The following is a 12,904-nucleotide window of genomic DNA, read 5'->3' on the forward strand; positions in this document are numbered from 1 at the left end:
TATGTGCTTGGTGGCCATCTGTCATCTTCCTTGGAGAAGTATCTCTTCAGATCCTTTACGCTGGATTGTCTTTTTGTTATTAGTTCTTTATATAATCTAAATGCAAATCTCTTACTAGAGATACGACTTGCAAAAAATTTTCTCCCAATTAATGAGTTGTCTCATTACTTTCTTGATGGCGTCTCTTGGAAGTACAAAGGTTTTTAATTTTGATGAAGTCCAATTTATCTTTTTTTTTTTCTTTTGCTGCTTGTGCTTAAAGGTGTCCTATTTAAGAAATCATCACCTAGTCTGGGTATTGAGGAGGGCACATTCTGCATGGAGCACTGAGTGTTATGCACAAACAATGAATCATGGAACACTACATCTAAAACTAATGATGTAATGTATGGGGATTAACATAAGAATAAAAAAATTAAAAATAAATAAATAAAAACTAAAATTAATAAAAAAATAAAAGAAAAAAATCATCACCTAGTCCTAGGTCATGAAGATTTACACCTGTGTTTTCTTCTAAACAATTTTTTTTAACATTTTGTTTTCAAGTAATCTCTACACCCAACATGGGGCTTGAACCCATGACCCCAAGATCAAGAGTCGCTCGCTCCACCGACTGAACCAGCCAGGAGCTCCTCTTCTAAAATTTTGTACAGTTTTAGCCCACACATTTCAGCTTTTCATCCATTTGAGTTCATTTTTGTACAGTAAGTTTTCCTTTAACCAGTGAGGCTGAATGTCTTCCCCTGAACTTACTGGACATTGGCATTTCTTTTATGATTTACCTCTTCATTTTCTCTCTTTTTTTTTTTTTTTGTAAAAACTCCGTATCTGCAAAGGAAGTTGACTTGTATCTTTTATATTTAAATCTAGCATTTGTTCTGATGTGAGATGGGAGGACCATACTTTTTTCAGGTAGTGAGTTGTTCCAGAACCACTTATGAGTAATCAATCATCTTTACCATTGTTTGTGCATCAGACTGAATCATGCATTAGACTTGTGTATTCCTGGGCTGCTCCTGAACGCTTGGTTCATGGGTCTTTCTAATCTGGTGCCCCTCATAAACGATTTGAATGACTGTAACTTCATAGAACGTTTCAACATCCGGTTGTACAGGTCCCCATCTCCGTCTCCACCTGCCAATATACTTTGTTTCCAGAGCTTTTCTAGCTGTTGGCACATGTTTTATTTTTTAAGATGAACTTTAGAGTCTTTTGAATTATTTGGAAAATTGGGGAGAATGAGTTCCAATTATTTTGTTTTGTTTGTTTTTTGCCAACTCAAGTCGGCTACGGTTAAAAATGTGTGAGGATTCTGAGCTTGCAGATTCTGCTGCTTGTGTTAGAAAGCGTGGAAATGAAGTGCCCCTTTTACCTGGGCTTCATTGGAACCATGTGAAGTTGTAAGTGAACAGCCAGCCAGACTGTGGTTCCGGGAAGGGACCCACATTCTTTCATTTTCCTCTCCCCATTGGCCATCCTGAGGCCTGTTTCCAGCCCCTGTGGCTCTGAACTTGGCAGCTTCTGGGGCTGTACTGGGGAAACCCAGCCCTTTACTTCCTAGGCCAGCCTTTCCTTTGCCTGAATAGAATCACAAGATGATCAGTATTGCTTGACTTTTCTCTCAGTTCAGTCTTTTCTGCTTTGTACCTTTAACAGATCCTGGCCTGTTTGATATTTTCTGTGTGCTGCGCACTGTGATATTTTCTGGTGCTGCGACATATTTTTTATTTTTTATTTTTATATTGCTTCGTTGCTGCTCTATAATTTGAAAAGCAGAAATGCTCATATGTTCTTAAAATGCCATCTTACAACTAGAAGTGTGCTGGATGTGTGTGTATTTGTCATCTCATAATGATAGCTCACTTCATCATCGAATAGTTGGAACCCCAAGAAAGTCTTCATTATGACATGGTTTTGGGGTTTTTCGTTTATTTTTTGGCCCACAGGTTGGTTTTAACACTACTTCTTTTGCTGGGGCACACCTCGTTACAACAATAGGTATGTTTCATGATTTGATGGGCACAGGTAGATTTGGGAGATGAAGCAAATACATTTATTAAGCTCTTTAGTGTTTAATTGCACTTGGAAGTTTACTGTTTGCTTCAGTTTTTGTGAAGGAAGCTTTGTTGGAAGGATGCATTTGTATTTACTATATACCTGGTTTGTTTTGGGTATTGGTAAACTCATAGGAATTAATAAGAACTTTGTAATGCAACAACTGTTTCTCTTAATATAAAATAATCAGTAAAAACTCTAACTTCATTTTCTAGTTGGGTCCTCCCTTTTTTGTACTGTTAAAAAAAGCATATGCACAAGGGGTGCCTGGGTGGCTCAGTCGGTTAAGCATCTGCCTTCAGCTCAGGTCATGATCCCAGGGTCCTGGGATCGAGCCCCACATCGGGCCACCTGCTCCACAGAAGCCTGCTTCTTCCTCTCCCACTCCCCCTGCTTGTGTTCCCTCTCTCGCTCTCTCTGTCCAAAAAAAAAAAAATCTTTAAAAAAAAGCATATGCATGCTTTTAGCTTACCCAGTAGGTAAGTTAATAAGTAGTTGAACATTGATTAGACTTTCAAGTACTTTGAATTAAACCAGGCTTGACGGTGGTTTTTATGGAGAGGAGGTTTTTAATCTTAATGCTCTTTTATTTGTTATTTTTTCTTAGGAGCAATATTGTCTGTTTGATAAGGATAGGAAAAATAGTTTTCTGTCATGTAGGGGGTGTGTTGCTGAATATTTGTTTAATTGCAATTTGCAGTTAATTGCAAATTAATATTTGTTGAAGAAGCAAATGCTGGCAAGAGGAAGTTGGATCATTTCAAGATTGAGCAATTGAAATCTTTGTGCAGATTTCGCACTATGAAATAGTAGCTTCCCATGACAACCTGCGGGAAGTATGCTTTTGTTTTCACAGATTATAAGGTACTTTCTTATAAACTATTATGAAATATAATACATGTGAAAGTGCTTGACCAAAGTATCAAGTGCTATGAAAACGTAAATATTTTATAAGGTTAAACCTTGAAATATTTAATGGGTTATTGTAATGCTTTGCAAATAGGATTTTTTAAAATATATTTTTTAAAGATTTTATTCATTTGAAAGAGAGTGAACAAGAGAGAGAGGGGAGTGGGGAGAGGGAGAGGGAGAAGCAGACTCCTCACTGAGCAGGGAGCCCGACATGGGGCTCCATACTGGGACTCCAGGATCATGACCTGAGCCGAAGGCAGACGCTTAACTGACTGAGCCACCCATGTGCCCCACAAATAGGATTTTTTCTAAGTTCCAACATATACATGAATGTGTTGTTTTTAAAAAATGTTTTCATTATGGAAAATGTCAGAAATACTAAAGTAGAGCGATTCAGTGCAATGAACCCCCTCATGTACTCACCGCCCAGTTTCAGCATTTATCCCCAGTGGCCCATCTTGTTTCATCTCTGTCCTTATCCACTCCCTCACCCCCATACCAGGTAAGATTTTTTTTTTTTTTTTTTTTTTTTAGCAAGCAATTTGAGCAACAGAAGTTTATCACCTTATAGTCTGGAGGTCAAAAGTCCAGAATTGGTCTCAGTGGATTACTATCCAGGTGGCAGGGCTGCATTCCTCGTAGAAGCTCCAGGGGGGAGTTGGTTCCTTGACTTTTCCAGCTTCTAGAGGCTCCCACATCCTTTGGCTCGTGTCCCCTTCCGCCATCTTCAAAGCCCCTTCTGCCATCTTCAAAGCACAGTGTTTTCTCTCCTCTCTGACATTTGCTTCCGTCACCACAGCTTTTTTTTAAAAAAATTGAGGTAAAATTTGAATAACATAAAATTCACCATTTTAAGAAGTGTACAGCTCCGTGGCTTTTGGTGCATTCATGATGTTTTACAGTCACCACCACTATGTAATTCCAGAATATTTTCATCCCCCCCAGAAGAATCCCATACCCATGAAGCAGTCGCTTCTCATTCCCCTTTTTCCCAACCCAACTATTATAAATAATTCTACTTGCACATTGATTGTACGAGTTTTTGTTTGAACACTTGCTTTCAATTATTTGGGCTGCGTACCAAGGAATGAAATTCTGGATCCTATGCTAATCTTACACTTAATATTTTGAGGAGCTGCCAAGCTGTTTTCCACAGAGACTGTACCATTTTACATTCTCACCAACCATGTATGAGGGTTCCAATTTCTCCACGTACTTGCTTCCTTTTTTTTTTTTTTTTTAAATCTTATAGCCATCCTAGTGGGTGTGAAATGGTATGTATCACAGAGGGTTTTTAAAAAACATTTTGGCCTCAAAGATGTATGGAAATTCCACCCTTTGGTCCACTCCCCTTCTGCCTTCTGTTCTCAGTGTTTACAAGGTCATAAAAATAGCTGGCATGTGTGTGACATCTACCATGTGCTTGGAGCTGTGCTGAGCTCAGTTACAGTCCAAAGAGGCACTTGATTTCATCAGCAACCCAGATTCCTATGCATAAAGGAACCAGAAGGTAATTATAAAGGTGACGCCAAGACTAGGCTTTAAGTACCCTTTAAGTAAGCTCGAAATAGGAAGAAACAAATTTCCAAAGCCATGTACGTTTGGGAATAATAATGCTTAGAAGGAAATTTTGTTTGCAGAAGGATTCACTCTGGGGTTCCTTTAAATAGCAAGCTTCCCTGATTCATTAAACATAAAGTTCAATGTACTAAACCTGAAGAATGAATTAACTATTTCGTGAGATTATCTGTTACGTTAAATGAGGCACACCTAGGCACTTATTTTCTCATTGGGCTTTCCTCCCAAGTCCTATTCAGCGTAAGCAAACCAGAGCATGCTCACCAGGACTCATGAAATAAGAGCAGGTAAATATCCACTGGATTTGGTCGTTAGAAAGCCATTGATCATCTTTAAAAGAGTGGTCTGCATTGGGTTAGGGATAAGGCGGAGAAATGCAGGACTGAAGGGAGAACCAAAGACAACTTCGTTTTGGGGTGGAGGAAGCTTGGGGCTGAGACATCAATGGAAGGAGTGGGAGTTAAGATAAATGATTCTTTCAGAAAGGTTGAGTGAGCCCCGCAGGAGGGTGGAGAAGAAGATGTAAAGTCGAGGGATAGTTGGGTTTATTATTTTGGGGTAGAAAGAGAACCAACTATATTTTTGTAGACTCGGGAACAGAGCCAGGTGAGGAGGAAATGTTGAAGGTACAGGGAAAAGAAGGTGTAATTAATTAATGACAACACATGCATGATAGTGAACTCATGGGTCAAAGACACAGAAGAGTTAGCTTTGTGGTGTGTTGGGGGTTGGGTATGTTGTCCACAGGGACCTGAGAAATGGAGGGGAGATGCGTTTCTGTGGAGGAAGCAGAATGGTTAGGGAATGTTTATGTGATGCCCTTACACCTGGTTCCTATGTCAGAGAGATGGTATTGTGCTTAGCATGAAAGGTTGGGGGTTTAGTGTAGGGTTTAAGGAGAATGGCTGCCTAAGGGAATGGGAGAAGAACTGATCAGAACAAAGAAGTTGTCTTAAAGAACAACCACACCCTATTAAGACAGATTCCCTGGTGCTTTTGACTGGGCCGGAACATTGGGCTGGATGGCCCTATATGCATCTCACCCAGTACCCCGTCTCCATTATTCTCCCCAGGCGTAAGTTCTACCGGCTATCTAAGTTGGATGTGTTCTCTCCATGCGGCTCTGTAATTTTATTCCTCACTCTGCTACCCTCTCTCTCTTCATTTCTTCCATGCCTTTCCGCCATGCCCTCTAGAACTCCCGATCTGGTAAAAAGAAACCAGTCAGTTCTTAGCCTCTTCTGCCTGCACACTGCCACCATTTCAAGATGTAACTGGACATGGCTGTCCCCAAAGATTAGTAGTTCCCAAAGCCGCTGCCCCTCCTACAGCAAAGACCCCCGCAAACTTTTGTTGTTGCTTCCTCTGCAGTAGGAATTGTGTGGAGCACGTTCAGCCTAGCAGCGAATTTTAATCCTTGTAACAACCCTGAGAGGCTGGCATTACTGTTACCTATTTTTTTTACAAACGAAGAAGAAACTGAGGGACCAGGAGATTATCTGTTACATTAAATGAGGCACACCTAGCCACTTGACCGAAGTCAGACAGCTTGGCCGAGGGGGAAGATGAACCCTGGAGGCATGGAGCCACGGTCTCTATTCTGAAGATGGAAAACATCCTGCCTTTCCAAAGCTCTTCCAAGTGCTTCATCCCAGGGCTGTTGATGGTGCCAGACTACAAGTCTTTGAAAGGGTTCAAAGTTGGGATCACTTCTTGATTTCTCCACTCCAGATACCTTAGGATTCCACTTCTTTGGGTTGGTGAAGTCCTTGTGTCTGTTTTTGTGTGCTCGTGCGTGCACTTGAAGGTTTATAATTTAAAGGAAATAAACTGGGGCGCCTGGGTGGCTCAGTCGGTTAAGCGCCTGCCTTCGGCTCAGGTCATGATCCCAGAGTCCTGGGATCGAGCCCCACATCGGGCTCCCTGCTCAGCGGGGAGCCTGTTTTACCCTCTGCCTCTGCCCCTGCTCCTATGCTCTCTCTCTTTCAAATAAATAAATAAAAATCTTCAAAAAAAAAAAAAAAAGAAATAGACCTCTTTATTGTCAGAATATGGGGCTGAGGGAGGGTGTGGACTTAAATCTTGTTCCATCCTCACCAGTACTTGTTCTGTTCTTTGTTTTGCTTGTTTCTTTCTTTCCCTTATTCGGACCATCCTCATGGGTGTGGAAGTCGTATCTCACCGTGGTTTGCATTTGTATATCTTTTCACGTGCTTGTTGGCCATTTGTAGATCTTTGAAAAAATATGTACCAATCGTTTGTCCAATTTTTAATGTAAATGTTTTTTTAATATTTCATAACCCAGACGTTTTCGAATTGCACACTAGCAGATTCTCTCTCTCTCTCTCATGGTAGTAATGGGGAGGGCCTTTTAATCAAGCATTTAATAAAAGCTACTATGGAAATAGGTCAAAGCTCAAAGATCCCTTAGTAACCAGCTAGTTTTAAATTGCCCGCAGCATTGGCTCAAAGCAAATATTACAGAGACATTTGTTTGAGTAAGAGGAGCAAAGGAAATGACATTTTTAAGAACTTTTGAGGGTAAACCTACACAAAAGATTGGCTTAGAAGAGGTATTTTTTAGATACATGGGTTTGCCCAAGGTACTTATTTCTCCATTCACCAAGTTCTTCTACCCCTTGAACTGGGAGCAGAATGTGAATGTATTTAAACCAATTTTTGCGTGGTTGATCTTGTCTGCCTTCTTCCCTTAGACTGTCTTTCTGGCCCTGACCTTCTCATTATACCACCGTGCTGCCAAAGAGAGCAATATTTGATTTACTGGATACATACTGCCTGACTGTTTTCTCCATTCCAAGGACTAGTCTCTAGCATTTTCCTTCTTGGGTTATAAAACTGAGAAGGGTAGCTGTGATTTACTCCATCTGTATGTTTCAGAAAGGTTTATATTGATGACTACAGAAAGATCGACCCGAATAAGGAGTATGTTCTTGGGCAGAATTATTTGCTAGCCTGTGGTTTTTCTTTCCGCTACCGTATCAATTACTCTGAATATTTTTCTTCCTGTCTTCATAGCCGCTCCCTGAGAAGTTTGTGGTGAAAGGTGTTGTAGATCGTTTTTCAGAAGAGTTTGTGGAGACCAGAAGAAAAGCTTTGGATAAATTCCTAAAAAGAATTACAGATCATCCTGTGCTCTCTTTCAATGAGCACTTTAATGTTTTCCTTACTGCTAAGGTAAGAACAGAGTTTTTCATGTTCTTCCCCCAAATTAGTATCCTTCAGGCTCTTTCTCAGAAGCTGCTTTGATCTCTCACAAACCACCTTTGTGAATGGCCCACAATAGTGGATGTCATCAAATTGCTCTATTTTTTTTTTTTTTTTTTTTTGGTGTCCATTTACCTCAGCAGGGTTTCCATGTTAGAATTTGGGAGAAACACCCCTTTGCAGCAGCAGAGGGAGTTAGAGTATTTTCACTCACCGAAAGGAGGGCTAAGCATTTCCTTAAACACTTCTTGGCATATTACTGGGTCAGACCGCTCTTACCAAGAGTGGGCTGAAAGAACAGAGCGTAAGAACATCTAGTGAGGGTTTGGTAAGGATGCTCTTCACAGGAACCCGTCACAGGAACCAACCTCATTTTACAGATGAGGAAACTGGAGTTCAAGGAGTCAGTACGTGTTCAAGTAGCATCACTAGGATTTGAGATTGGGTCTTTATGGCTCCGGAGGCCACACTTCCCCTCTGTATCTGACTGCCCGACCAAGACGAGTTGAGTGTTACTTGCCCACAGCCACGTTCCTATTGGGTGGGCATTTTTCCCAAGCATTTGCCAGAGAAACGTTTGGGTCCCACACAGTTGCCAGGTTCTGTGTGTCCCCACCCAGGTTGGTCCTGCCCTGGCTTCTGTGTGCACTTCCCTTTTGGCAGAACTGGTGGGAATTCTGAGGCACTCTGCCCTAAATGTCTGCAGAAATGGGATCTCAGGCCCAGATTCTCATGCCAGCTCCTTGTAGCCACATTTCTTTACTTCCGTGGGTCACATTCCCATCCTCGGGCCATAGGTGCTTTATCCCATGTTGGCAAGGGTGTTGAAGCTCAGGGATTTCCCGGTTTTCTTTTTCCAAATGGCAAAATTGAGAAATATTTGCAGATAACATCAGCTGACGTTAAAGATTTTAGAGAGGGTGCCGTTCTCCAGACGATGGAAACCACCTGGCTAAGTCCTTTAGTATTTTCTTTTTTTTTAAACCACCACTGGCATTTTTTTAGCCCCATTGATGACCTTCCCATTTATCTCTTTTTTTTCCTAAAGGCCTATTTCCCCCACATCAAACTCGTGTTCTTTTTCAAAATAAATATTTCCTGGTAACAGATCCTCAGATACAGTTGTTACACAGAGTAAAACCCATCCGATTCTCCAACATTGCAACTCACTGCCTCACGCACGGTTCAGGTTGTTGACCTGGCAGGCCCTAGTCTTGGTCCTCTTTACTGAGCAGAGAGACATGGGAGAACACGTGGACCCTTGGTCATTAGGAATCTATGTGGAGATTAAAGAGGAAAGATGTGGGGGAGGGGGCATTTATCTGTGGGCCAGATGAATGATTAAACAAACAAAAAGTCCTTAGTGTCTTAACCACAATCCAACTTCCCATGAGTGAGTGCTGGGGTGTTGACTCTTAACACAGAACAAATCCTAGCCTAGTTCAGTTTTACTTGCTGAGCTGAATGTACTAAATAAGCCCATCTTGTTCTTTTTTTTTTTTTCTTTAAACTGTGGCAAAATACATAATTTACCATCCTAACCATTTTAAGGTAGACATTTCAGTAGCATTAAGTCCATTCACAACTAATCCTCAGAACTTCCTCGTCTCGTGAAACTGAAACGCAGTACTGTACTGTGTGCTGTGTGATCCCACAGGAGCTCCCCATCTCCCCCTCCCCATGTTCCCCATCTTCTTTTTTTTTTTTTTTTTTTAAAGATTTTATTTATTTGTTTGACAGAGAGAATGAGAGAGAGAGCACATGAGAGGGGGGAGGGTCAGAGGGAGAAGCAGACTCCCCGCTGAGCAGGGAGCCCGATGCGGGACTCGATCCCGGGACTCCAGGATCATGACCTGAGCCGAAGGCAGTCGCTCAACCAACTGAGCCACCCAGGCGCCCGTTCCCCATCTTCTGACACGCCTTGGATAATTTGGTCTTGTTCTTAGGTGAGGCCTTGACGCGGTCTGCCACAGTGAAGGCAGAAGCATTCCTCTTCCTCGTGATAACCTGATCTTAAGCACAAACCAGGAGTGTCTTTGAGGAGAAGCCAGTAATGCTGGGAGAGGTGGGCGGATGCTCAGTATCGCCCGTGTTCAGATCAGTGTTTTTGTCTTTGGCAGAATGGGTGCAGCAGTCGGAGAGACACTACCCAGTAACCTCATGCAGTATGTTGACTTGGCTAACTGGGGGTTCTCTTCTAAGCCTCTACTTGGAATAGAGCCTGTGCAGGCCAGCGAGCCCATTGGGGTCTAGCCCTGCTCCCGAGAGTACTGAATCTGCAAGCAGTGCAAAGAATGGCAAGGCTTCCGTTACTGTCTTGTGAAAGCCAGGTGTCTAGGGTACCTGAGGCTAGAAGAGGAGATGGAATCTTTGGAACATTCTCCCAGGTAGCCTGACTTTGGAAGGAAGAAGAGAAATGGAGGAGGGGAGCTGGAGGAAATTGCCGCTGTTTTGAAGATGGGCGAGCCCTCGGTGTCTATTACGCACCGAAGGGTGAGAAGTTGAAGGTACAGACAGAAGAGGGAATGGTTAATGGGCGGGGGCCTTGCTGGTCAGCGAGGTGTAGCTAGGAAAGAGTGGAATCAAGAGCCCAAGTGAAGGCCTTGGCTGCCTAAAGAAGAAGGAAGTGAAATCAGGAGCAGTTTCCCCTGCAGACACTTGTGGAGACAGGAGCCTGTGACTGTGGCGGTGAAATGGGAGGGGGCCGCCCGCCCTGTTCTCTGCTCCATCCCCAAACCAGACAAGGTGACCAGAAAGCAGTGGCGTTGTGCTGTGTTCCCTTATATCTCTGTGGACATGCCCTCCTCGGACCAGGAATTCCTACTGTTCGTGTTGAGGGTGGATATAAGGAGCAGACAGCCGATCTTCTGTAAAACCATTTTGGAAGGCACCATTAAAGGAGGTGACGTCGAACAACCTGAAGGTGCTGTCGATTCCTCCTGGAGTTGGGTGACAGGAGGAAGTTCATTTGACCTGGCAGACTGATAGGCATTTTAAATTTAGATAAAGTGGCTCATGTAGCTCAGCATATTTCCCGTGTATGCCCTGACGAAGACGTTCAGGATAAAGTGTTTTGTTGTTCACAGCATCTTTCCTTGGCTTGGGTATTCTTGCGCTGCTTTTTCTATCACTGTTTCCTACTTCCTGTCCTCTTCTCCCTCCTTTCTTTATATCACTTTGCTTGGGATATAAATAAATGAATAGAATGAATTTCAGCTCTCCTAAAGATAACTTAGGATATTTTATATGAGAGAAAGGGACTTTTTTTTTTCCCCTTGGTCAGAGACTTTAAAACAGTCATGTTAGAAATAGTGTTGAGTTTAAAGGAGAGCATACTCAGGTGAGTGAGCCCGATCAGAAAGGTAGGAGTCCTGCTCTGGTGGAAGAGCTCAGGTATGTGCGTTTGGTTGCTTTTGATGGCGAGGAGAGAGGACTGTTGTGTACGTGGTCAGTCCTCTAACTCAGCTCCCTGTTTTCGGAGTCTGCCACTTCCAAGAAGAAACCACCTAAAGGGGTTGGGTTTACCGAGGCCTGGCTGTGGGAGTGATGGAACCCCTTGAGTTTGTTTGTTTATGTGTCATCCTTAGGACCTGAATGTCTACAAGAAGCAAGGGATGGCGCTGCTGACCAGAGTGGGCGAGTCTGTCAAGCATGTCACTGGAGGCTACAAGCTGAGGAGTCGACCTCTTGAGTTTGCAGCTGTCGGCGACTACTTAGATACATTTGCGCTCAAACTGGGAACCATTGACCGAATAGCCCAGAGGATCATTAAGGAAGAAATAGGTGAGCAGATATTGTGCAGATATTGATCATGCCCAGGGAGCATGTGCGCAGAAATGACATTCACGTGTGCTCAGCAGAATCAAACTGGAGAAACGAGGCCACGCTTACAAAACTAAAAAATAAATACAAGGAGGGGAGGGGGTTGTCATGAGCAGAGTATAATTTTGTGCCCCCTCCTTTGCCCTGCTTCTCAGCCTTGTGTTTGCTTTCCCCATAGCATACAGCCACTTCTCAGCCCCGAGGAGTTTCTTTCCACTTCTCTCTCTCTTAACTTTAGCTTTAAAAGTGAAGACATTGACTCAACTTCCTTTCATTCATGGGAACGATAATTTAAAAAACAAACTTTGGTACCTTTCTGGCAGAAAGATGGTTCAAAAGGACAGCATAGAGACCGTGTTTGCCAAAGTTGTCCTAATGAGCCTTCAACTTGAAATTGACTCACCTGCCCCACCCCTGCTTCATTTCAGACCCACTCTTCCTGACCTGGGGAGTTATGAGACCTTTCTGGAACCTTCCAGGTTGTTGCCACCACTCTCTCCCCACCCCTCTTGTGGCCACCTGTTTTTCTGTATGCCAGAATATTCGGGCTTTTTGTCTTCTTACACATGTGTAGGCCAGAGAAACTGGAACAACGTTAATGATCATGCTGGCACAAGACATGAAACACACCAAAAAGGATTCCCCAGTAGTTGCCATCCATTGGTTACTGAAAAATGGCAAAAACCTTTTTTTGTAATGGCAAGAATCCTGGTGACGGGATGCCTGGGTGGCTCAGTCAGTTAAGCATCTATCTTTGGCTCAGGTCATGATCTCAGGGTCCTGGGATCAGGTCCCGCATCAGGCTCCTTGCTCCACGGGGAGCCTGCTTCTCCCTCTGCCTCTGCCTGCAGCTCCCCCTGCCTGTGCATGCTCTCTCTCTCTCTCTCTCTCTCTCTGTCAAATAAATAAATAAAATCTTTAAAAAAAAAAACAAAAAGAATTCTGGTGATGAATGATGGGCTAAATTTTTTTTTTTTTGAGAGGAAATAAATCAACATTTGCCCTTTTTCCCTGAACTTTCATTCTCCTCTACCCACTGATGGTATTATGTGGGGCCTGCAGGTGCTAGAGGTAGCTTTCAGTACCATCCACATCTAAGGAGCATGTGGAATAAATTCCAATGGGACCACAGTTTTGGGTTGACCTCTCAATGAGAGTGATTCTGCATATGTAAGACCACATCCGTATCAAAATATTTCCTAAAATCCTATTATTTTTCCATTGCCACTGATTTTTCTTTCCCTTAAAAAGATCCCCCTAGGGCGCCTGGGTGGCTCAGTTTGTTAAGCGACTGCCTTCAGCTCAGGTCATG

The 12,904-nt window shown here is 42.9% G+C and overlaps 1 protein-coding gene across 1 annotated transcript in view; it reads left to right on the forward strand.

Annotated features, from left to right (window-relative positions):
* Nucleotides 1-12,904, forward strand: part of SNX30 (sorting nexin family member 30) — a 106,114-nt gene that overhangs the window by 64,073 nt on the left and 29,137 nt on the right. The window contains exons 4-5 of the mRNA XM_021691388.1: nt 7,582-7,740; nt 11,358-11,553. Coding sequence (XP_021547063.1) covers nt 7,582-7,740; nt 11,358-11,553 — 355 coding nt within the window. The remainder of the gene's footprint in view (nt 1-7,581; nt 7,741-11,357; nt 11,554-12,904) is intronic.

This window comes from Neomonachus schauinslandi, chromosome 13, assembly GCF_002201575.2.
Source record: "Neomonachus schauinslandi chromosome 13, ASM220157v2, whole genome shotgun sequence".
Lineage (NCBI taxonomy): Eukaryota > Metazoa > Chordata > Mammalia > Carnivora > Phocidae > Neomonachus > Neomonachus schauinslandi.